The 27775-nt window shown below is 37.0% G+C and overlaps 1 protein-coding gene across 6 annotated transcripts in view; it reads left to right on the forward strand.

Moving 5' to 3' along the window:
- Positions 1–23940, forward strand: part of LOC134755756 (uncharacterized) — a 92410-nt gene extending 68470 nt beyond the window's left edge. For all 6 annotated transcript variants that reach the window (XM_063692330.1, XM_063692325.1, XM_063692329.1 and 3 more), the window contains 8 exons: positions 2058–2289; positions 3417–3688; positions 4141–4322; positions 5235–5417; positions 8861–9020; positions 9510–9634; positions 10335–10501; positions 20509–23940. In XM_063692330.1, the coding sequence (XP_063548400.1) occupies positions 2058–2289; positions 3417–3688; positions 4141–4322; positions 5235–5417; positions 8861–9020; positions 9510–9634; positions 10335–10501; positions 20509–20707 (1520 nt within the window). In that variant the 3' untranslated portion in view covers positions 20708–23940. The remainder of the gene's footprint in view (positions 1–2057; positions 2290–3416; positions 3689–4140; positions 4323–5234; positions 5418–8860; positions 9021–9509; positions 9635–10334; positions 10502–20508) is intronic.
- Positions 23941–27775: the final 3835 nt, after the last annotated feature.

The raw sequence follows: 27775 nt of genomic DNA on the forward strand, positions 1-27775 counted from the left end.
AAGAAATGTATATTTCCATAACTTAGATTACTTACCTAGTTTACGTTCTTTCGGAGATTTTTTGTAATTCGTTCGAGCTTTATTCATACGCTTATTTATATCCTCTTGGCTTGCAATCAAGGCTTCCATGTTGTATGGGTTCTAGGTAAATGTATTTCTAATCAAAATTCTAAAATTGAATAAGTATCTAGCGTAATATGACACTAACTTTCTAAGTTCCTATAATGCGTTAACAAAATTTTACAAGTGTTTATAGGACCTAATGTCTATAGAATAAACCTAAAATTTTACAAGTGTTTACCGGATGGAATTCTTCTAAGTCTATAGAATAAAGTTTTAAAATTGTACAAGTGTATAGAATAAGTTTTTAAAATTTTACAAGTGTTTTTTCGGCTGGAATTTTTCTAAGTCTATAGAATAAAGTTTTAAAATTTTACAAGTGTTTTTAAGATTGAATTTCTACCAGTAATCGGGCATAGGTTCCCCGTCGGAACTAATTTCCTTAAACTAAATTATTCTAAGTTAATAAGCTAATGCACTTAAAGTTCAAATTGACTTGATTCTCGATTCGATGATTAATTTTTTAAAGTTTTCCAATTCTTAGACACAAGGCTCAAATTAGCACAACACTTTTTTACTACTTGACCACTATGAAAACACTGAACCTTATGACACTTGGATTAAAGGTTGTTATTTCTTTAACAATTGTAAAAGTACTCACAGTTGTTTGACCATTGATTTTGTCACCTGGCTGTTCACGTTTGCACCATATCCTTCCGTGACGTCACGGATGTAGATCGCTCGCTCGCTGTTGTAGGCTTCCTTCCAAGGCGCCCTCTGTCGGCAGCCTTTGGATGCAATCGTACGCTCCTCACGTAAGTACTTGCTGAAATCGCCCCGAACAGCAATCCACTGCCCATAGGTGCGCGTTAAACAATTCGTCCAATTGACGAATTGTTTATTTTTATTTACGCAAAAACGTTTCCACTACTATTCCTGCCGGAATCCGGCGACACGAAGGATCATGAACAAATCAAACAAAACTGTTCATCCGAAATAGGTGGTTTATTGAGATTGGTAAACAAAAACATGACAGACTACTTATACAATCTAAGAAAAATCTTAACACCGCGATGTACAGAACAACGCGGAGGGAACAGCGCCATCTAGCGGGACATTGGTACACTACCTTTACTATACAAGTTGTACAGTAATAGACCGCAAAATACCGTGTTGCGCTCGCTAAAGTCGCTAATGCGCGTCGCAACCAAATCAGCACTCTGCAGTTAATTATTCTTTCGCCACAATAACTCCGATATTATAGCACTTTGCTTGTGCATAAGCGAACATAGTGCAAGGAAGGCACGGAGCGACGAGCGACACAGCCTCCTCGTCTCAAAGCTGGCACACGACTGCCGGCCACGCCATTTTCAGGCTGCATACGCATGAAATGTGGAAAAACGTTCGATTTCTTAAGAAAATATTTTTTGATTAAGAAAAGCTATGTTGCATTTGTAGAACCTGTTAAAACATTTTTGTTAGTTTAAAAATAATTTTAATCGATTAAGCCGTTTAGAAGTTATAAGCAAAGTTAGCCGCAAAACGGCCTGTCGTGTTATTATTTTTTCGGCGAAACTACAAATTTCAGGAAAAAGAAGATGCATATATATTTTTTTCATAATTTTTGGTTGACTCATTTAGAAGTTATAAGCTCTAAAAAGTAACAGTTTTTGGCCAAAAACTGCGCGAAGCGCCTTAATTGCACTAACCTCATTCATACATAACACCCTAAGATACCTACTTAGGAGAATATTTTTGTAGACAATACGTTTTGTTGTAGTTAAATGACGGAAGTTTTAATTTTTAATGATATTTTATAAAATACCAATAATTAAGAAAAATATTCCTAAACATTGTTTTTCAAATTAATAACTAGCTTAAATCTAAAATAGGCCCTTAAGGCATTGTACCAATGATGCTGGCGGCAATGTAGTAATATTTGATTTGTTTGTTTTATATTCAATTATATCGTACGTGTTTTCTTGTTTATGTTACAGAAGACAGATTGTTAGATTTGGACAGCAATTCCGTGATAAACGAGATCTCGAGCGGCGTGGGCGCCGGCGGGCGCGTCGGGTGCGGGGCGCGCGTGCGCGGCTACGGGCCCGGCGGCGCGCGCTCGGGACACTTCGACACTAGGGCGTCCGCGTGGCGCGCGCAGTGCGCCATACATCTACTGGGCACGCCGACTGACGTCGTGCAAGTTACATTATTTAATTATAATTTAAGGTTTGTCTTTTTCGCTTTATGTTATTTTATTGCAACCCTTTTAACCTTTTCGACGCCGTGTCAAACACAAAAACTGTTATCCAGAGGCCACGTCACCGAAGTGTCAAAACTAAAAATGGACTTTATGCATATGCATGTAGGTCTATGTTGCTCTGTTGTCTATGACCGATTAATCGGTCTTTGGCGTTGAACCTACCGTTGCGTTGAGCTACCGTAGGTTAGGTTACCTACGGTGCGTATATATCGATCATTGGCGTCCTAAAGGTTTATGCCTAATGCGTCATTGAGCATAAAATCAGGAGTACCATAGCTCTTTTCCCTGAATGACTAACGGCACATTTCGAACAATACTGTATAAGATGTCACGCCGATACGACACTGATCTGTCAGTGTCAAAAGTGACGTTTTGATTGAAGAAATGTGTCGTATCGGTGTAACATCTCATCTTACAAGCATTGTTCGTATTGGGCTGTAAGTCCATGTGACTAGATAGCACCTAGGACCGTTTTCATCACAGATATATTTTACAATTTTTTTTACACTGTTGCAGGCTGCTCTAGTTTGATCGAAACACAATGTAAATTAATATCGGAATTTAAAGATATTTTTCGTATTTATAAAACAAATAATAAATGATAAATTACATTTGATGTTATTTTCATATCACAATTGCCAAGTTTGCAATAAGGGGACGTCAATGATGGAACGTGGAACATAGCCGTTGAATTGAGCCACCCGATGCTAAATTAGATAACTTTTTTTCGACTTTTCTAAAATACTATATAAGGCCAGTGGTATTTATGGATACCCCGCCAGCGCCACTGAACGTACGTACTTAACTAATTGTAAACATAAAACTTAATAAAAATATTATTATAATATGTATGTTATCAGAAACGTGCTAGAATAAATTAAAAGAGCACATAATCTTTCTTTCCCCGGCTACTTAGCAAAACGTCTAATGCACATAAGCTATTTGCTCAACGTTGAAAGTAAGACTCACGGTTCATTACATCGATTAAACTTTCAAAGACTTCACGTGATCTCGTTAGCTGCTTAGTAAGGTCGTAAACAGAACTTGAAGACTTATTCTCACTATATAAAACGTAACATTTTTTTGCAATCAGGTTACAAAGTTGTAGATCTCATATTGAGATCTTTGAAGGACTTCATGAGTTTCCCTCGAGAGAGAGGGGCGAGCGGTCAGACAAAGCGGACCGGACGCTGCTGAGAGTGTGCGGTCCGGCCGTGAGAGAAGCGAGGGACCCCTCTGGGAGGTTCCTGGTGCGGCAAGCAGTGATATCCAAGGGTGCTAACTTGACCATTTTGGTGCGACGCGCGACTTCGCAGAGCGCTGATGATGAAGAATTCTTTGATGGCGCTTTTGCGTTTCATGACGGTTAGTATTTCGTTCAGTGAGGTATCTGTGTACTTACTTCTAGTCCTAATAATCACTTCACCTTATAAAACAAAGTCCCCCGCCGCGTCTGTCTGTTTGTATGTATGTATGTTCGCGATTAACTCAAAAACGACTAAACGGATTTTCATACGGTTGTCACCCATCAATAGAGTGATTCTTGAGAAAGGTTTAGGTGTATGATTTGTAAAGGTTCTACCCGTGCGAAGCCGAGGCGGATCGCTAGTTTCTTATAAAACGTGTTATTTTTGGTATCGAATACCAAACAAACAACCTACCATCTCTCGTTTGAGTGATTTTAACCAAGATAATAGAGCAATATTTACGAGTATTATGTATGACTGTATGTATCTAGGAAGTGCTCATATGTGCTCTGTTTATCTGAAATAAAGAACCGTTACGAAATAGAAAACCAACACAACATTCTTGTGCAGAGCAACACGAGGGTACTGCGTCTCCGGACGCTACGTGCACGGCCACACATTACGGGCTGGCGGCGCCAGCACACGGCGGCGTTGCTGCACCAACACACCATCACGTGTTCTGGAACCTCGAAGAGCGGCTGGTGTGCATGCACCGGTTCATACCGGCGGCTAACCAAAGCGTCACCATCGAGGCAAGTATTTATACTTACACAGAAGAACACGAGGACGCGGTGTAAATTCAACGTGCATAAAGTTGAATTACGGGCCTACAACTCTAGGAGCGGTTTTCAGCTTTGTTACCTGGTTAAAGAAATTTCATTGTGTAATTCACAGCTGACAGATCATACTTATCCATAACCGTATCATAACAAATTACAAGTGTTTGTCAATTGTTGCTTGTGAAATGATGACTGTGAGCTGTGGTACCTATATTATGTGGACTGCATGAAACAACGAAGTGCGGGCACTTCCCACCGCCGCCGCGCTCTGGATGCAAAGTGCGCGAAAGGGCACACAATTTATTGAAATCTATAGAAAGTATAAATCCATTAGACATCAGGAGTGGTGTAAATAATATCAGATTCATCTAGTATTGCTTTTTTAAACTTTTGACTTACAGCGTTTTTATCTCTATCAAAACGGAGACTTTATAACATTTAGGGTGAATGAATTTTCCCAATCGTTCTCCAAATCGTTTTGTCGGATTGGTTTAGATTACCGGTAAAGGTTACGTGATACACATGTTATGACAAATAACAAACTCCGGTGGGAATCAATCGCTAAGCTTCATAAACAAAATGAGAGGTAATAAGACTAACAAGTCAATGGTAATTACCAAGAACGAAACAAGTTGTTTATAAAGCACCACATGGTTTCACAAATGATAAGTACCTGCAATATTATATTTATAACAGTGCTACTCGTTTGGACTAAGTAATAATTGATGTAAGATTTGTGAGAATGATGAATAAAAATTAAAAATATCATGCCGGTATAATGTTTTGCTGTATTTGACCCAATAACGATACAAAACGCAGGTTTGTCACACTGTTTACCCGAGGTCGATCACAGCGTAATTTAATTTGTTTTCATTTGCCGTGCAGATTCAGCGGTTGGAACGCATGTGGAGCGCCGAGCCAGCCGGGTCGGGCGCGGCGGGCTGCCGTACGGCGTGCGGTGATGCCGGGTGCGAGTGCCGGGCTGCGACCCCTCTACACTACCATGACCACGTCGCGCTCGTGGCAGGCGATGGCACGCACCTGTCCTGTTTGTGTGGTGACTTTCAGGTAGGGCAACCGAACTACAATAATTAGATAGCCCAAGAACCGAGGAGTGCCGAGGAACTGTATCACTACATATCAATGAGGATATAATAAGATAGAGCGGTACTGTCATAGTAAATTTTGTAGCCACCGTAAATTCATTGCCATCTATCGACATACTTTAAAACTAAAAATGAAGATTTATAAAAATACGTTAAAATGTATTTAAATATGCATAAATGTTTTTTTTATATGCATTAATTATTTTTATATGATTCTGACCCATGTTCTTTCACTGATATGCGTTAAAATTATAAATAACAAATTAAACCGTCAACGCCCTCTATACGAGAGTAGGCCAAAACTAGTGGCGCCATTTGATCGAGAATCAAATTTTGGTGATTTTCGAGGCACGTTTTTTCCTTAGACTGTATCCATCTATTACGGAGTTATATCTATCTTTGCTACATATAGTATAAAACAAAGTCGCTTTCCGCTGTCTGTCTGTCCCTAATATGTATGCTTAGATCTTTAAAACTACGCAACGGATTTTGATGCGGTTTTCACCTATCAATAGAGTAATTCTTGAGGAAGGTTTAGTGTATAATTTGTTATGGTTTGGTGTAACCCGTGCGAAGCCGGGGCGGGTCGCTAGTTATACTTTTAATCCTTATATCCCGCAAACACGCATGTAGATAACCCTTCTGCAGTTGCAAGCGTTCATTTAACTAACAGGCTAATTCGCACACAGTACAGTGATATTTAGTTATAGTGCGTCTCGCCCGCGCCAATACGTACGGACAAGTACATACGAGTTAAAGGAATGATATATGTATTTGAATGACATCAATATAGGTACGTTCGAATTGGCCTGTAAATCTTTTTTGTACCTATAATAATAAATGATATTGAATATACACGACATTGTCTTATTATCATTTATCAAAATCTTACCTACACTACTTCGAAACCAAACGCAGCGTTAATTTTTGAAACTTGAAAATAAATTTCAAGATACGATTATAAGATCAATTGTTCGTCGTAATAATTGAGGAAAAATCTGAGAATGATGTCTATTATTTCAACATCACCGTTTTGCACCGTTTTTTAATTAAGTTAGAAAATGAAAAAAAGTAGAAGAAGAAGGGGGCGGGTGCGGGAACGCAGCGGGTACGTTCACATTTTGGTTTGGTCACAGTCAGCGGGGTTTTATTTGCTGTAAACGTTCTACTCATTATGATAAGTGGCTACTAATAGGTGTACACAATCGTGATATAATAGAGAGCTTTTCAGTCGAGTACCGCGTTTAGGCAACGAAACTTGCTGAGTTGGCTAAGGTACGAGATTAAAAAGCTTGATTATATTAATAGTATTGTATACAATACTTTTTCTAAGTCATCTAAAAAAACACTTTTTTACTATTAATCCTAAATAATTATTGAAAATTGGTAAAGTATCTCAGTAGATAAAAATGTAGTACAAAAGCCAATCCATTTGTGTCTTTTCGATGGGAGCGCGGCGGCACGTGTTTGGTCAAATTCTTTATAGTTGACTACAGCGTATCGAAATGAATATTACAGTTGAGTTGGGAGCCCATACATGAAAAGTACGCAATTACAGTTTGGTATATGAAATCTTAATTCAACCAGTCGACGAGTAAGAAAAAATAATTAAAATGTGATAAAACTATTTACGAGTAGGTAGGTAGATATACTCGTATTGTTGGGCATTGTCCGCAAGACAAAATCCCTTGTAGGTGTTTACCTACCAAATAGTTCATTAGAACCTTGAAGTTTATCCGCCGTGATACCTCTGGTTACCGTTAGTATCTGATCCTTTTTTGTTAAATTCGGTGTACATTCCTTTTGACTTTACTAACTTGCTCGGTCCGAAGTTTCAGTTTGTAATCGAATAGCAATTATCTGATTGCTAACTTCGTTCGTCTTATTTCTTAACTTCACGGAACGTAATACCTAACACAAATTACTTGAGTAGAGGGGAGCAACTAAGCACGTAATAGTATATTATTGCAGAGGCCGGGAAATGGCAATTCGTGGATAAGTATCGATTCCGATGCAAAGCAGAGTTCGACAAAGAAGACGAATCCACAAATTGCTATTCCTGCTGCGGCATACCTATATAGTGCTTTTCTCCAAACATGCGAGGAAATAAGTTTCATATCAAAAACGTCAGAAACAATTTCCCTTTAACAATTATTTTTTTAAAGTTTAAGGCACAACTCATACTGCCATTCAGGACCATTCAATATTCGTTCATTCAATTTAATTGTGCAATATAAGCTGTATGTGCAAGCCTGAGATCCTTAAAAAAATATAAAAGTTATGTAGTCTTTCATGTTATTAAGCAGTGTTCGCACGATCATATATATCTTGTAAGGAAACGAGACATGTACGTTGGTGTATCTTCCTATCTCACTCTATCCTATAGCTTGAAATTACTGCTGACCGGGACCGGTGTAGACTTGGCTATAATAATAATTGGCTGTTTGCATTGATTTTTCTGATTGGGTACATATTTTTAAGAGGTAAAAAACAATACAGTAATAACTTACCGTCCGCTAATCAGGACAGTAATGATTTGATTTTTTTTTAATTTGAGTTTGACCACTTCCCGTTCTATTTTTGCTACAATAAGATAACCATTTCCGAGCATATTGGAGAAATTTTTTAGTATTGTGTTTAACATTGTTCAAGATACGCGGGTCTGAGAAGTGCTTTTACCTACCACTCTAGCCTTGCAACTAAATACTCGCCCGTTTGTTTAGTTTTCTTTGTTATTTATGGCTGTTTGGCTGTCCCGACCTCCAGACTGATAATTTATACTTATTCATTCCTTTTTTTCCGCTCCGTAAAAGGAATCATAGGTCTCGGGCGAAAGTCAAACGCAACGTAATTTAGTTTTTCCGCGACAGTATCTTAATTGGAGACATACATGAAGTGGTTATGCGGTTCCAACTTTTGCATGCAATGCATTACCGCCCGTCCAGCGAACACGTAATTTAATTATTCGCAGCCCTCTACCCCTATCAAGCGTCGCGTTGGCGACGTTTGGCCCAAAATTGCCGCAGAGACACATTGTTGCAAAATTTTCGAGAATATCAGGGGCTGACGCCTGCCCTCGTCCCGGTGGTCATAAAACACGGCCTAACTGGCGGCGTGTCATCCTTCCGCCCTTGTTATTAGTGGCCGGGCGACGCCCGGGGCGACCGGCCGGATTCTCGTTCCTGAAAATTCAATTACTTAGCACCCGCCACCGTATGCGTATTGCGTAGACAGGTTGCAGTACAATTTGTCAATACTCCGTGCACGTACTTACTACGCACCTACACGGCGACCACAGTGAGCGTTCCCTAAGGTCACCAGTTAGTCACGTCGATTCCTAAATGCACGTGGCATAATTACGAGTAATGAATTTAATCATCGTTTACACGACGATGTGGTTGGCAGGCGGCGTGGCTGCCGGTGGTGGTGCGCAGCTGGACGAGCCTGCGTCTCGAGTACTCGGTAGCACACTACACGTTTGCAAGCCGAGGCTTCGATTACGCAGCCGCCTACAGTTTCAACGACGACGCCATGTGTGGACAGCGCACCTTTACCACGCATTCTGGTAGGCATTCATATTATTTTGGCACCTATATCAATCTCATTGTCCGTTTAATAATGCATAGCTGATGAAAACGTATTACCGAATAATTCGATAAAAAATAATAAAAATTCTCGTCGGAAGTAGGAGATAATCTGCAATTTATCTCCAATGAACTCCGGACGCCCCAATCGCATAAAGCGAAAAACAAACAGTTCAATTTGACATTCGACACGCGTCGGGGTTTTGGAAAATGCGTTGGATATTGTTCTCCGCGGCGCCGGGCGTGTCAGAGAAAATTACATGGCACGACCCAGATTCACGTCGCCTGGGTTGACACTGAATCGAAAAAATCCTTGAACAAGGTCGTAAAGTTCCTATTACGACGTAGCTATTGCGGCGACTCATTGCGTCTGCCCTTTCATTTGATTATTGTTCCCGTAAACACTGCTGTCTATTAAAATGTCTCGGTTTTCTTGACAATGTTGCTTTATTTTGTTTTTCTTGCTATAGGTGAAATATCATCGCGAAACGTGCCGGTAACGGGCAGCCTAAACGAGTTCTTTTACCAACAATGCACTTGGGTATTGGACTCTAATGTTGAAAGACAACTCTACATTGACATATCCTCAGAACAGGTATGTATACGTTATTTTTCGCATATTCTTGTTGTGTACCCTGTGTCATTTGTAAATGTGCAAATACAGTATTAAATATGTATAACCTATAATTTAACTTCATGTAAGTTGGTATTAAATCGGTACGTTAGGGTCTAAGCTAAGCCAGCATCTGCATATGCGAAAACAGAGTGTTCCCTCACATAATTACAGATTTGCATTGACGAGTTCGTCTCAGATAGATATACTATAGTCATTGAGGGCCCAAGATTGATCAAAGCTGGGATAAGCCTCTCCGACTGGTTTTATATGATTGGATGCGGAAGACCAGTTCCTTTGAGAATAAACAGTTTAATATCGACAAAAACGTATTTTTTATTATTATTGTTCATATTTGCGTATTAAAAACTTAATGATCACAAATCACAATTTAAGTTATCCTTTCAATGTATTATAATGTCATAGCTATGAATTTTGTTTGAGTAATGCAATTGACTGAATAGAATAGGATGATTATAACTAAAACGCTTGTTGAGTACCTATATTAACAAACGTATACCTAAGGCTGGGTGTTTAATATATTCATTTATCAATTCAAATTTAAACTATATATTTTTTACTTTGTTAAATGCATATGACGTCATTTGCATCTAATTAATTAATACTGCATGATTTGAATACTTACGAAACTGCTGCATTAATGCCAATATGCGTACTTTAGGACAAATCGTGTGGGTCGTGGAACATCACACTGCACGAGTGGGCCGGCGCAGGTGCTGGTGACGCGGGGCTGGCGGCAGCGGCCGGAGACCGGCTCTTCACTTTCTGCGCGCGCTACAAGAACCACACCTATTCGCTGCCCTACAAACAGAACACTGTCGTCATAAGGTAACTTATTTACGTTACATCATTTTATACCTTCCACATACGACCACATCTTCATCTCGTGTCGAGGTTCCTTTTTTTCATACAAGTGATGCGCAGTAGGCAACGGTGTTGACAGCCCTGGCTGTCGCGTCCGTCCCTCAGATCCAGCTCCGAACAGTAACGCGGGTATGCGGGACACGTCAGTAGATGCGGCATGGTTTGCGGTGCTGTGTCGCAGATAAACATTAAGTCGAGGAGCTTCGGAGCAGTCCGTATTTGGCCATGTTTTGCTTACGAACACCAGAAATTGGTTCATTTTCGCGCACGCCATTGATTTTTAAATTTTTAGCCACCCGGATATATTCCCTAATCGTTAATGTTCTTTTACACTTTTTCAACTTAGACGCGTTATAATTGAGGAGTGTCTTTTAAAAAGGGCTTATTTTTGTATGGCGTTCATAGAGAAATAAGCCCTTTTGGAAAAACTCCATAATTGAAATTAAACTATGAAAACGGATTATATCGCGTATATTGAATTTATAATAGGTACATCCCGACGTTTCGAACCCTTTACAGCGTTCGTGGTCAACGGGTGACTGAGGAAAAACTACAAAGTGCAAAAATACCCGCATACAAAAAATAATGAACCATCATAGACTATAAACTTTAAGGCTGGTTGTACATGCAAAATCGGTTCATAAGGCTAGTTATACAATACAATACAACTATTTTTCAAGTAAAGATATATACGCGATACTGAAACATCTGAAGAAATATTTGAACGTGAACTGAGGGTCCTTTTATTAGATAATCCACTTTATTCAGTAAAGTTCAATTTACAATTTCAAATGTCGAGGTCATATACTCAATATGACCTCGACATTTGAAATTGTAAATTGAACTGTAAACTTGACATGTTCTCATTTATTGATTCTTAACGAAATGTGTATATTAAAAAATGTGTACTAGTTATTATTTAGAACATGACGATCAATAGGAGATACTCATACTTATAGTTAATAATCCCGTATTTTGTTTTTGACATGAATGCATAAAATTTAATTTTTAATTTAATTTAAAATTTGAAAGATCTTTTTGATTTGTATTTATTAATTTATTAAATAATGTTATGTAAATACCTAGTCAATGACGATCATAATATAAATTCATGTAGATTAGTCTAGCATATTTTATAATGTAATTTCATATTATGAGAATAAATATCTAATCTAATCTAATCTAAGCTCCATAATTGTTATATGCATTAGACATAAAACAATCAAACTGTCCTACTGAATATATTTTTTCAGGAAATACGTCATCATTGAGAAAATATATAAACCAGAGTGCGTAGTCAACGTGCAATCGTTTACGTTTCGTAGCGAACGAAACGCAAGTGTCACTGTCGCACTGTCGCACTAATATGGTAGAGTGATAGAAAGATATTACGGAGCGTTAACGATTGGCACGTTGGCTACGCGGCGAGTTTTACCACAAGTAAATAAGTAACACTGTCCAAGTGTCCAAATATTTAGAGCACGTAGATAGTGGGGGACCAAAGAAAAAAAACTGGCGAAGTAAAATAAGTCTTTGGAAGAGGCTTTTAGTACGTGGTAAACAATTTACTAAAGATAGAGAAACACTTTTCAAGTCGGCCATTAGGAACGGACCTCGGCCTTAATACACGGCAGACGTGCCAAATTCGTGAAAGCGCATACTTTTGTACACTTTCTTGGTACAAAGGTTTTCTCTTTGTGCATATTTGATAGAGACTGTAAGCGGCGACGTGGCGTGCTTCCCAAATGTCGTTTCCACTCGTAAATCCCACATAACGATGTGTAAAAACAAGCCCGTTCGATGAGCCTATTCGTGTCAAAAATATTTTATAGCCTTTCAAAGCTGTAAAGCAATAAATGTAGTTGGCTCTTACTATGATTGCTTTTGCTACGAGAGTTTGATGAATAAACTATGTTCATAGTTTCGTGAAAAGGATTAATGGCAGTCAGATATTTTTGAAAGTCAGGTTTATCGATTTAGTCTTACCGAGACAAGTAGGTACCTACTTTATAGCATGCGGTTATCCCTTTATTTATAATTTTTCTGAGGTTAAGATTTTATAACATGAATATAAAAGTAAAATACAAAAGCACGTACAAAAACAATACAAAAAAAAAGGGCCCAAGCTGCCAGTGGTCAGGGCCGCAGAGAGAGGAACCACGGACTATCCGCGCCGTGTCCAAGACCACCACCTTCTGCATCTGACCCTTGATCCAACCACCCAGCGAGAGTCTCTAAACGTGTTGGTCGAGGCTCTTATTAGCTATGAGACCGTTCGCCGAAACGACTATCGGGGCAATGATTGTCGAATCAACATCCCACATGGCGCCATCTCCCGTTATCTCGTGAGCCAAGTCTGGCGGGTACTTACTGGACTTGTCCTTGTCGGCTTTCACGTGATTCTCATCACGGGGGATGGTGATGTCGACGAGCACGGCACGGCGTTGCGATCGATCTATTATCACAATGCCAGGCTTATTGGCTACAACAGTCCTGTCAGTGATGATAGATCGATCCCAATAGAGCGTGGCACGACCATTCTCCAGAACTGGCGCAGGTATTATTATTATTACATTTTTTTTTTCAGATTCAATTTCAGAGATAGGTACACTGTTAACTGAACATCGGTGGACCTTATTACAAAAGGCATAATGTACGTACAGTTAGGTGTTGCTGTTTTATTTAAACTATTCAGTATTTACTTCTGTCAGTTTCAGTTTATCCTTAAAACATTAATTTTGTTTTCAAATAATTAATCCCTAAGGGACTAATCGGGGACATTTGCGGTGAACTAGTTCAGATTTTTTTTACCTCGATCCTTATGAGATAATAATGAAAAGGGTAGCAGGCAATGAGACAAACAATAGGTAGTAAGTACATTTTATTAGTTTTTGTTGTGTAGGCTAAGCTTCGCCTCCCTATAAAGATAACCAATTAGGATGCATTTAGGATTCCTTATCTTAGTTTGCAAATGCCGCCGGTCACAAAGACAATGGACGGCAATAAACTTTAATTGAGCTAGCCTTTTTTTCCAACACCCACAATTGGTCATCACTTTTATGTTATCGCCTGACCGCCTGCAAGACGTTTAAACGATTTTTGCCCTTAAGAGGATATAGGATGCTGATAAGCAATAATGTGTCAACCCACAAAAACTTAAAAAAAGAGATTTTAATGCCATATCCACTCTACTTAATTTTGCAAAAATGACCTTATGTCAGTAGTGATTTGAAATTTATTAATACTCCAAAAGAAGGAAAAAAAGTTGACACAAATCCGTTAACACGTGTTGGGTGTTTTGCATGAATACGTCGAGTACCTTAACTTATTGCAGTAATGGGCAGAACGCATACTAAAATATCAATAATGTCTTAAGAGAGGTTAACTCATTATTGCGGAAATCCCATTTCATTATTTCTGTTTTACCAGAAGCGCTCTGAAGGTAAGTGTTTGAAAAAATTGTGTTTATAATAAGTAGTTTTCCATTCCATTTATTTTATTTAGTGCACAACTATGTTAATTGTTGCGGTATTCAAGAGATTAATACTAATGCTGATCGAAATAAGGTATTTATAAAGCGTAATCACACTATTTTTAGGGGTTTTATTTTTTAGGTAACTTTGCCGAAATAAATTAAACGAAATCACAAAATGCTGTAGGTAGTTTTTCTTAGCAATTCATTTTAAATGCCAAGTTTAACAATTTGAATGTATGCACATTCGTAAAATAATGTTATTTTTATAATTATATTGATTTTAAATAACTTAGTAAACTTGAATCATTCTTGCAAATCGAGAAAAATATCATATTAATGTATTATGAGGCTTGATTGATTATTGCAAAACAAAATTTATATTAAGTTAGTATTAAACAATAACAAGTTATGTGCTATAACATGTGGATTATAAGTTCAAATGCAGATTTACACAATTAGCAAAACTGTGTTAAGTATAACGACACGTTTTTGAGAAAGTTTCACGTCGTAATGCAATTCGCAATAACCAAAAAGCTGATTATTACGATAAATCTAAATTTATTTCGAATAATATAATTATAAATCACTAGTATTCGTCGTATTTAAACTGACAACTATAACAGTTTGAACAGAATCTTAAATTTTTAGAACAAACACTCAAAAACCACGGAAAAATCTTTAGACGCCATTTTCTCAAAATGGTGATTATGTCGGTTAACACATTATTGCTTATCAGCATCCATATCAGCTGAGCCCCTTCTCAGATTTGAGAATACTAGGTAAATATCTCCATCGCGCTGACGGGAATGGCTTCTAAGATTGATATGATAAGGACAACTGCAGCTCAGGCGAAAAATCCTGCGTAAAAATCTCAGAAATCGAGGTTTCGTTCTCGACATTTTCTTCCTCCAAAACTTAACCAATCATAACGAAATTTTGGGAACGGAATGAGAAAAAAATCGTCTGCATCTGACCGTTTAGATTTTTGCTTTTATTGTTGCCGATTTTGTATGCAAGTCTGTTTACGGCACATTTATTTGGCCGTTTTTACTGCTGTTTGAAGTAACCTATAGTTCTTATAAAAACAAGAATATCAAAAAAAGCAAAACGTACAGACACAGATACTGGATATATTGAACTCTTACAAAAAAAAATCATTAGGGCCAAAATCCAGAGAGGAAAGTGTCGAGAACGTTTGAATGGCAAAAACCGGCCAAGTGCGAATCGGACTCTCCCACCGAGGGTTCTGTACTTTTTTGTAGTATTTGTTGTTATTTATTTATTTAAACTCTATTGCACATAAAAAGTGTACAACAGGCGGACTTAATGCCATTATAGGCATTCTCTACCAGTCAACCATAGGGCTAAACAGAAAAGCGTCAAGGTGGGTGCACTGAGAGAAAAAACAAAAAAGAAACGTAACTTTTGAGCGAAGTAAAACTTTTACATGAATAATCTATACATATAATAAAGCGGAAGAGGGTCGAAAGTCTGTACATGGAAGACATTCGAAAAAAAATTGGCTGGGGATACTTAGAATCGATAACAGAACACGTTCCAACAGTTTTTAGAATTTTTGTCTGTTTGTCTGTTTATCTGTTTGTCTGTTTATTTGACCGCGCATCAAATGAAAACGGCTGAACGGATTTTAATGCAAACTTTATTAATCTGTCGAAAAAAACCACGGCCAGGTTATAGGCTATAAAAATTTGAAAATTTTACCCCTCTTTTAAAACAGGGATGAAAATTTGTATGGGGTTCAAGATTTATTTTAAGCTAGCAATTTAAAACTTCGTAAAAAGATATATCATTGAAATACAAGAAAACTAATTTCAGCGTTTTTGAAAATTCATCCCCTAAGGAGGTGAAAAAGAGGTTGAAAGTTTGTATGGAGATCAAATTAATTTTCGAGTGCGTTACTTGAAACTTTGTATATGGGCATATTATTATAATACAGAAGTTATTCTATATCCTTTCCCACAGCTCAAACTATCCCCATACCAAGTTTCATCTTAATCGGTTCAGCGGTTATTGATTCCCCATACAAATTTCCACCCCCCTTTTCACCCCCTTGAGGGGTGAGTTCTGGGATAAAAAGTATCCTGTGTCCTTCCCCGGGACTCAAACTATCTGTATACCAAATTTCAACTAAATCGGTTAAGCGTGAAGAGGTAACACACAGACAGACAGACTTTCGCATTTCATAATATTAGTATGGATTCGTCCGCTAACGGGGTTAAAAGGGGGTTGAAAGTATTGAATCCATTACAAATGCTTTGAAACTTCTTAGAAAGGTATAATAGACGATTACAAAAAAAGTAATAACGACGTTTTTGGAAATTTAACGCCTCAGGGGGTTGAAAAGGGGATGAAAGTTTGTCTTGGGGTGCAAATTTTATTTTAAGCTTGGAACTTGAAACTGCAATTATATTAATGCTGCAATTAATTCCTCTTCACGCTTAAACCGCTAAAAAAATTGCCAAACTAACAAAAACTTTCTTTGCTGCCAAATAGAAAAAGAAATACGAGAAGTAGTTAGTAGTGCAAGAACTAAACATGTTTTTCTGTTGGATTGGCACCGCCTTCGAAAACTAAGCCATTACCCGGATGGTAATTAATTTGCTTATTATTAGGTATTAATTACTTTTTGCCAGAAATTTGCTTTACGACGGGATAGGGACTGGACAAGGATAGGGGGTGGGATATATAAATTATTTTATGCTTTTCAGTGGGTTGGTTTTTTGAAGGCGGTTCCCTTTTTTTAAAAAAAGAATTGAAATTAAATTATTACAGTTTTTACTTATTTATTGGTTTTTATTTTGTTTTTCCTTTAATTTTTTTATTTATTTTTCATTTATTTTTATTGATTTATAAAAAAAAATTCTTGAATAACTTCTAAAGTGGTTATCTTAAAATTATAAAAAATATATATTTGAGATTCTTACAATAAGCTCTTTCATTTAATATATAACACGATATAGTCTGACAAACTTTATTTTTTAATTTTCTCATTTACCCCCCAAAAGTGGCCCCCCTGTTTAAAATTAATTTATGTACGTTACATGTCCATCTTTGGGTCACAAACTTACATATGTGTACCAAATTTCACCTTTATTCGTCCAGTAGTTTCGGAGAAAATAGGCTGTGACAGACGGACAGACAGACAGACAGACGCACGAGTGATCCTGGGTTTCGTTTTTTCCTTTTGAGGTACGGAACCCTAAAAATCGATTGTGATCCCAAAGACATCGTACGCAATACATATGTAGGCGCAGATTCTGACGGAGTGTGGCCCCGGAGAAGCCGTGTTCATCCCGCACATCCCCCTCACCCCGAGCAACTTCCCGTTCCGCTTCAAGCGCCTACAGGTTCCCGTGAGCGTCTGCTTCGCCATGACCATCAACAAGTCGTAGGGGCAGACGCTGCGCGCCGCCGGCGTCATGCTTAGGCTGATTTGACTGGAGGAACGATTTGGATGATATTTGCCATGGACATGATTTAGATAGGTACAGTCAAGGACGTAAAAATTCAAAAATGGTACTGTATCGTTCGATATACACCTATGTCGTTTAAATCACGTCAAAATTTTGAATAAGGGCAAAACAATATTGATTTTGGAGTGTAGTTTTATTTAGTGGTAACTAATTGTAAAATTTTATCTGGACTACAGTCCTCTAGCATATCCATCTGTCAACTTTACTTCAAGTTCCGCCTCCAGAGGAGAGGGAGATAAATTAGGGGTAAATTAGCCGCTTACTGACACAGACCGAAATCCACGCAGGCGAAGCCGCGGGCACAGCTAGTATAATAATATGTTTAATTATACCTTATGACTGAGTACATTAAATATATATATATATTTATATATAATTAAATATATGAATAAGCAAGGATAAGGATACATACAACTGCACGCATGGTATAGTATCTCTGAAGAGGAGTAATGTAATGCTGATAATAATGCCATCTCTGGGTTATGCTGGACATATATTCCTCAGCCGTGGTGCCCTGCTGAGCTAAAAAGCGGTATCTCAATTGAAGATTGCATGCAAATAAGTACCTTAAATTTGAATCATAACGTTCCATTTCCAGTTCATTCGTTTTTGAGATACCGCCTTTAGCATAAGGAGGGCTGAGTGTGGCTAGATATCATTCTTGTGTGTAGATAGTAGAAAACAAAATATACCAAAACAAATATTTAAGCAGGTAACTTAATCGTATTTAATTAAATCTAGAAGAATATATTTTAATAAAAAATGTTTTGATAGTGTTACTAACCTTACGTTGCAAATGAACTAGGAAACAAAATAAATTTGAAACGTAAAAGTAGTTTTTTTAATATGTAGTGCAAACACCGTACAATGACAGACTGACGTATTTAGACGAATAAAAAAACCAAATGACGTTTGGTTTGACGGGAAGTTTTGAAATTATTTCTAAGTTGTTTTTTAATATAAATTCCGTTTAAACATATTTTTGGTCAGATTTATGTTAAGATATTAACAAACAGCGTTTCTTTATATCACAACCAACCTTGTAAGTTGTGTTGAGTTGTGCTCTTACTCATTCAACCAAACCAACGCAGGCAAGATGAAAAGCAATGCCGGCCGGGCCGCGCCGAATCTGTGTACCTTCTTGTATGTACATCGGTATAAGGGCAAGGTAAGTAAATTTTCGAGTTTATAATATATATATATACCTCCTGAACATTTATTTATTATTTCATCTTTATCAAAAGCTTTGATAGAGGCTTCGGGTAAAGCATATTTATGAAATGTTGGCGATGGAACATGGAACATTGTAACATTTCAAATAACAGCCGTTGAACTAGCACCATTCTTAGTGCCCGTAAGGCCCGTCATACACGTTGCTCTGATTATCATAATTAAGATACTATTTTCCGTGCCTAGGTCTTAATCTGATAAATCAACTACAACCTGCCAAAATTAGAAAGACATACATCTACTGATAAAATCCAACCACAATACGTTACCTTTGTCGACATTTTACATGAATAATATCCCGATTCACTGATTTCTTGTTACCTAACATTAAATGTGACAATAGCACACCCTTAAAATGCATGCTCAACACTTGTCCTGTTTCGCTGTAAAATAACCTTTTTATACTTTTGATAACATCTTAACTGTTAATATATTTTCAGGTATTAAAAAGCTTTCAGAATAAAGTTGCGACACGGCAGGTATCGTGCTTTTCTTCGATAAGTTTTTCGATGTTGTCAATGGCAATTTCAGTGAACCTAAAAAAGGAAAATCTACCTAATCTAATGCGCTGTAACACCCAGATCACCGCACCACAAATTGTGGATAAAAAGCTTGAATGTTCTCAAAACTATGAAATATGCGACAAAAATGGATCTAAATTAAATCAAAAAAAGTTGGATCAAACTATTGAAGCTTTCCAAGTTATTTTGGGATCAAGAAGAAGAAATGAATTAGGTTGCCTCTAATTATTGTTTAAAACATAGTCAGGAAATAAATTGTTACATACTTGCTGTTAAGTTATTTTCACGGAAGTGCGCTTAAAGCGTCGCTGTATTTGCATGTGTCTTAGTTACTTGGAATGGAACGTATGTAAATAAGTAGGTACTTATAAATAATATATTGTACTTGATTCAACATAAGTTTTCATTTATTTATTCTGAAAAACTGATTTATGTAGTTTTCTAAGCAAATGGAAATTGGTACGACAAAGATTACTACATAAATCAGTTTCCAATATTAAAGATGTTACATGTAGGTAAAGAACCCATAAGTACGTGTGTGTGTGTGTGTGTGTGTGTGTGTGTGTGTGTGTGTGTGTGTACATGTGTGCGTGTTTACTGCATATACAGTCTCATTAGTTGAGAGCAGGACCGCTAGGGGCAGCACTAGTAGAGACGTGAACGTGAAATGTCCGAGAGTTTCTTATCTATTACAGTAATAACATATACTAATCTATGACTGCACGTGCGTTAAGGGTTACCTGCCGACTAATACCTACTATGCCTGCCTTAGCAGGTGGTTATAAAGCAAACGTTTAAAAGTTAACTTGTTATCACGGTTCATGAGATACAGCCTGGTGACAGACAGACAGACGGACAGAAGGACAGCGGAGTCTTAGTAATAGGGTCACGTTATTATCCTTTGGGTACGAAACCCTACAAACGACCACTATTAGGCACTAATTTATCCTCTTAAGGTGGTTCACCGCGAATATCCCCGCGATAGTACTTGCATTACAGAACATATAACTAATTTTAATCAATAGTTTACATAATGGTTCATTTAAGACTCAACAAAAAAAATGTTAGAAAACTTAGTTAGCTTCAGCAAAAATAAAACGAGCGTAATTTATACACATATTTTACGTACAACCATTAGTCACTTGAGCTAATAAGATCCCTGGCCTAGCTACAGCGTACGTGCAACGAATATAGTTTAAATAAATAAAAGCGGCGGTGTGAGTAAAATGTAAGCAATAATTTTGTCCCCAGACTCGTGGCGTTGTCACGGCAGCAGCCGCTGTACACGATCCGGTGGCGCTCGCAGGTGGTACGCGCCAACACGCGCCTGGGCGCGCCTACGCCCGCGCCGGCCGCTTCCGCCAGTGAAATCTCCAATCATTTACACCGTCTTCTACTCTACGCGGTCCTCTACATCAACGCTCAAACTTTCCGGCCAGTGACTGTGTGATTTAAATTATTCAGTGAATCTCGGTGGCTGTTTTGCATATTTACTTATTGAAATTTAATTTTTTTGAAGCCGTGCGAACGATGTGAATTGAGTACGGCGTGAAGACTGTTTCTTTACTTAGGTGTATCGTATAGTCTTCAGTTCCGTAGATTTGATATTGAATGAATATCTGAAGCTATAACAGATGTTTGAGAATTATACTGGTAAATAAAAGTTTTTTGTTCATAAACACAGGGTGATCGTATTTCAAATTACGTGAGTAAATAGTTTTTGTTTGCTCTTTTTATTTTTCAGCACTTCTTGTTGCGTTGTTTTAATTAACTTTGTTTTCGATCAAAGTTAATATTACTTGTTTAGGAGAACACATTGCAAATCGCTGTATTAAAGTAGTTAGGGAAGGACATTGAACGTTTTAAATAACCGCTATATTTATTTGTATTTTGTCATTGTAAATACAAACAATACAACAAGTTCATTAATAAAACGTAAGACGATGATAATAATTTATAATTTTAGAATGTTTAGTGTCCAACACAATACATGTTCAATCGTTAAATTGTTTGTTTTAAATATTAGTCTTTAATGTATTAAATATGTATGTACGTCTCGATGTCAATTATGATATTATGTTAGTCAAACGAAACAGCTAACTTAATTTTGTGTCGGGCTTTGTTAGCTTAGACGCTGCTAAAATGATTCAGTTTTATTGTCTTGCATAATACATTCGACGAATATAATTAAAATATGTAGGTAGGTTATACCTATTAAATCAATAGGAAACCTTACATTTCTGGATCATAACATAGTTGAAATAGGTCTGTTTTAGCTTGTTTTGTGTCACGCTTTATATATTATGTATAGTTAAATACACTTGGTTGAAACAAAATACAACCGGCACGTGTTTATTGAAGAGTAAAACTCAATTATTCTTAAAAACCTATGTATTATGCACAGAATTATATGAAACACGTAGCCAAAACTTGTTAAAGCATGAACATTCCTTGTTCATTGCACATAAATTATTAGACTACACAAAAGTAACCGAGACTGACAGTCGTTTATACAAAATTTCAGTCGTATAGAAACCTAGAAATTATAAGTGTGATCAGCTCAAGAACTGTACTGTACTGACTAGGCAGACGGCGTAATCAGATAAAAAAATATAGTTATGCTATTGATCAGTGCATCCTCTTCGCACCTGATCAGTGAGTGGGAGCTAACGGGACTAAAATTGATATAAAATCATATTTTTTATCTGAGTGCACCTCTATGAAGTCCATTAACACAAGCCCCTCTAGTAGAAATTCAGTTGATGTCGGAAGTCTCTGCTTACAAAATATTTCTGTTGCTTAAACGCCGCTTATTTAACTTTAAGAAATGTTCGCAATAGTTTAATGGACTTTAAGCTTTGATAAGGGCGTTTACGCCAGCGTTTACTTTGGTGCAGAGGCAATAGTTTTATTTATTGCTTGCAATTGCGCTTAAGTTGATTTAAAGGTGGACTATGTATAGGTACAGTCAGCATTGAGATAAATCATAGCTGTGATACTAGAACGCTGGTAGTCGTACCTTGGAAGATACACTAGCACAGGGCGGACACGCTATACCTACATTAAAAATCACTTGCGTTTCTATGTGTGAACGGCACGTCTGTACACGCGGCATGCGTCTTTGTGTGAGTAAGGTGGTTAAAAACAGTACTAAGCGGTCGGCAAAAGGCTGTCTATCCGCTGTCGTAGGGTGAGGTAATTCGAATCGGGGCGGGGCGGTGCGTAGCCGTTCTGTATGATAAAACTGTTACTTATTCTGTGACACTAGCCCGACAAACGGAAAATAAAAACAACAGACATAATCACAAACAATTTGATGTTGACTGTACTTAGACAAATTGTTTTACTAGTCTTATTAAACATAAACCTAATTAATGGAAGATCGAACTGACAAGTCAAATTGGAATATTGTTAAAATTTCCAAACAGCCCAATTCATTAATATTAATAGTGAAAAATAAGTAGAATTTAGTTTTAATCTGTGAATTTTCGAGTATTTAATTAATTGTTTAATGAAAATAATCTAAGGGCATGGCAAAGCCACCGCCAAGTCAAGCATAATATTAATTTTACAACAGATTGAGCCTTAATTGTCTCTACCCCTTAGTAATGTTTTTGTAAACTACGGCGTTGTTCAATGTTGTTAGCAGAGGCCGGCATTCTCGTGGCAGTTTGAATTGTCATTAGGGACTTCTCATTTATCGACTTCCGATATAGTTATATCGATACTATGTAGAATAATTTAAATACAACATATTTAAAAAAACCGGCTAAGTGCGAGTCGGACTTGCGCACGAAATGTTCCGTACCATTACGCAAAAAACGGCAAAAAATCACGTTTGTTGTATAGGAGCCCCACTTAAATATTTATTTTAATTAGTTTTTAGTATTTGTTTTTATATCGGCAACAGAAATACATCACATAAGATCACATAAGATCACATAAGATCACATAAGATCACATAAGATTACATAAGGTCAAGGTCACCAGGCTGTATCTTATGAACCGTGATGATGATGATGATGAGTCAGACGGACAGACGGACAGCGGAGTCTTAGTAACAGGGTCTTGTTTTTACCCTTTGGATACGGAACCCTAAAAAGATTAAAAGCGGAGGTAAATAACAAGCGGTCTTATCGCTAAAGAGCGATCTCTTCCAGATAAGTTTTGAGTAGTTGAAAATGCGAAATACAGATGTGATATAAAAACAATGAAACTTAATAATTAATAGTTCCGTCGTTTTTTTCAATTTCACTTCCAGTCTATTTTAGTGCTAACACATATTCCATTAGTTTCTTTATAAAATAAATAAGTAGTCATATTTTTTTCCATATTATTTTACTTAAATTACTTCTTTTACAGTCAAATTTAATATCCACTAACTATTATATCTTTTGTAATATTTTGTGTTCCACATTGTATCGATATATGTGTATCAGAAGTCGATACATGACAACTCCCTATGACAGCTCAAAAATGCCATAATAATTCCGGTCTCTGGTTCTAAGTCATTGTTTATAATAGCAAATTTGCGGCTGATTCAATCTATGTTTAATTTAGACTACTAGATGTAAATAGTTAATTCGGATAATAACTAACGAAGCTCTAATCTTATTAGATGATTCCGTGGTACCTATTAATTAAAACGTTTGTTACACCGAAATAGATAAACTAAACGCATAATTTGTATTATTTCATCCTTCTACAAACCCACGATATTTTAATCGATATGAGATGATTTTTATTTTGTTGACGAATCTTATTTTCATCAGATTTGCATAAAATTTGGTGTATCTATAGATAGAGAAAAGCGCAATGTCACCGTATGTGCTAAAAAAATCTTCCACTGAGATACGAAAATTTATGGTTTTTTTATATTAAAGGAAAATATATATTTTTTGTTCCAAATTGGGATTTGGTATTTGTTCCGCCCAGAACGAGGAGCTCTTCTCTTCACCCAGCCAAATTTTATCCAAACGAAACGGAAAAAATATTAAAAACTAAATAAAAATCGGTCCATAATGTACGATTCCCACCCAGCTGCTGGAGTCGCGCCGCGCCGGAGCGCATTTTCGATGTGCCTAATATACATTATGTATGGCAGAAGTGATGGAATCAGTCCGGAGCCAAACGCGCTGTTAAATGCGCTCCAACTCCGTTCGGTGGGAATCGTACTTAATAAATTGGGCACATTCATGGTGAACTACTCCTGTCCCCTATTGCTATTATTATAATTTCCGACGGGAGATGTCTTCGATGTTAACCGGTTAAACCTGAAATTACCATGGTTAACAGTACAATTTGACACTGAGTTAACGGTTTAACCGCTTAACCCCGGGTTAGTGGGATGGTGCAAGTGGCCCTAACAAAATCATAAGCTATAGAGCTACTAGCTACGTCAAGTTTGAAGCTCTGTTATTCCAGAAGGGCGGTTAAACTTTACATTGGAAATACTAGCCTCTGCCGCTTTTTAACTTCCGATACTTCGCTTTGCGGTTTCTACGAGGAAACTTAGTTTTTACTAGATAGATCTCCGCATCCGTTTTTAGTTTATTTGCGAAATTGTACTTATCTATTTCCGACTTCTTACTTGTTTAACAATTTAAGAATAATATATAGCTACAATAAACTAAGCATAAATTTACTAATTAGTAAACCCAGTTTATATCTTTATTTCTATATATCGAGAATTTAAATAACGTGATTTTGCTCACATTCGTACATAATTAATTTTTATATAGGCAGTCGGAACACAACCATTAGACCATTAGAAACTTACTTTAAATTTGATACCAATTATAGCTTCAGTTGAAACTCTGTCTAAAACCTATTTCAGAGAGAAGTGACGATGCCGAAAGCCATACTTATATTTTATTTTAAAGAAGTCTGTTACCTATCTAAGTTTTCTCAAACATATACATCGAAGAGATATAACAATGGACTAACTAGAGGAAGCAGAACCTGTGCATTCAAATACAATTTCCTCAAGTCGGCAGCCTACTTTGACGCTTTTGATTGTCGTCAGCCGCTGCGCCGCTTCAAAACTTGTGCACTGAAAAAGACTACTGGCGCGGCCTTCGCCTGGCTAAAGTTCCTCGCATCCACGCCGCTGACGTCTTTTGTGCCCCTCTCAAAGGAAACGCAATTTAAACTACATGCGGGCACGGCAAATATTCAAATCCCGCCCGACGCGAACTCGTCCTGCCGCCCCCGACGCCAACATAACAATTAAACAAATCCTGATTTTTTCATTTAATTTCGTCATTTTCTTTCGTTCTTAAATATGCAGATCGTTAAAACTCTTCCATTGGGAGTTTTAAACATCGGAAGTGTAGCATCACCAAAAGCCACAAACGCGGCAAAGAAATTTCATATTTTCTGTAATACCTTAATGACCTTCGGGAAATTTGGCTGTGGTGAAATTCGCAATTCAATTCGATAATTATTAAAATTAAATGCTCAAACAAAAATTGATAGGTACTTTGCTTGTCATTTCGTCCTTCTTGTCATAATCAATTACGTAATTATTTTGATTTATTATAGTTATCATCAGTCTGACAAGTCTACGAGCCTACTAAGGTACTAACAAAATTCCAAGTTTGTAAGCAAGGTAGGAACTGTACCTACCTACCTATATCACTTCCAAGTGAAAGTTCTTCAGTGTAAGTTGGTGCCAGCAGCTGAACTCGACTCAAGAATAATGACGGGTACTGTATCCTCGGACACTTTACCGTTATTGTCCCTTGTCGCCATATTTAAACTACTAAACTGACATATTTACATAAAAATACAGTTCATAAAGTTTCGCTTCAACATAATATTTGTCATTCTGTGATACTGCCGGCGCGGCGATTCTGCAAATTATTTTGATAAATGGCCATCGTTCGAATGGATGAAAACAGTTTATGTTTATATTTACGTTCGTAAAACGTTTTAGTGTTCAATCCATAGCCGTTCTTGATGATATCATTCTGCCAATTCGTGAGACATTACCAAATTTAGTTAAAATAAAGGAAGCAGCTTCTAATTTGCTGGCCGTCACGATCTCATCAGTTTGAATATATTACAAAGTATAAAGTAAAAATTTGTTACACTCTTATTATTGCTGTTATAAAAGATGAGGGCAGGCTATTCAATTCATAACACCTTCGTTTAGCTTTGGGGTCATCTATAAATTACGTCACACGAATTTTCTGATTTTTGACCCCTCCCCCCTCCTTGTCACACCTGATGACATTTGGTAACCCCCTTCCTCCGAGTGACGTCATATATTAGGAAATTTTGTGTTCAACAAAATCAGCAATTCGAAGTAATGTTATTATTTTATTAAAACATATTTTTAGTAAATTAAATATGACAAGAAACCGATTAAAATACAAATTTCACGAATAAAACGATTTTTCATTGCAAAAATCTATTATTTTGCTGTACTATAAATACAAAAACAATCAGAACAATGTTCAACTTCTGCTGCTGACTGTACCCTACTTAGTAATATCTATGAGTGAAAAAAAAAAACTAAAATGTAAATAATTGATTTGAAACAACACAATCTTAAAATTAACAGATATTAAATGTGTGACATACTTACTTTTGTAATTTTATGTCTAAAAGAGGATACTTACCACTCAGCATGACATGTGTCGGAGCACATAGTGCAACGACGCTGATTTTCAGTGGACCCTTAAACTTAGACCCTAAACTTTCAAATAAGAAATAAAATACTTTATAACATAAGAATAATAAAAAAAACAATGCGGAGCAGATATAGTCTTAAAAATAATAGCCAGCAAAAAACAAAATTTGAATTACCTATACTAAAAAACAGGTAGAATGTGTACATTAGATGAATGGGGAATTTCATTATGAAAAATGAACTTTAATAGTAGAGTTTGATGTGTGAAGTTTTCACTTGTTTTAATATAAATATAAATACATAATATACAAAATATAATATACTATCAATGATGAAATATAATTAATAAATAAACATTTACTTCTCAGGGGTAACAAGTATTGATTGCTCCTTCTCTTAATTAGGTAATTGATGTTAGCAATGGAGAACTTTTACGATTGAATTTGTTAATTGAAGTAACGTATTCGAATTAAGGCTGTGACAATTAAAGACAACCGTAATGTTGTAAATAAGAGTTAAGACATTCATTCGTGATGTACCCCGCTCAGCATGTTGCCAGTTTAATCGCTGGTCGAACACATTATTCAGTTGACTCAGTTATGCCATTGACAGTTAACTACTTCTTCAGTCGGTCCCTCAATGCTGAAGATCGTGACATCTTGTCCTTCAATTCTTCGCCATCAAGCGCATGCCCTCGTGCAGTTTTAATTGCAAAGGTGCAGTGACTTGAGCACACCATCTAGTGGGAGGAGGGCCCGAGGTCTGGTGCGTTCGTCTTTACCCGTCATAATAACTCTCTCCAGGCTATCCGAGGAGCGACGTGAGAGGTTAAGGGACAGTTAACTAGGTAACACGAAATAGTTCATGCATGACATTTCCAGA

This window comes from Cydia strobilella, chromosome 3 (assembly GCF_947568885.1).
Source record: "Cydia strobilella chromosome 3, ilCydStro3.1, whole genome shotgun sequence".
NCBI lineage: Eukaryota > Metazoa > Arthropoda > Insecta > Lepidoptera > Tortricidae > Cydia > Cydia strobilella.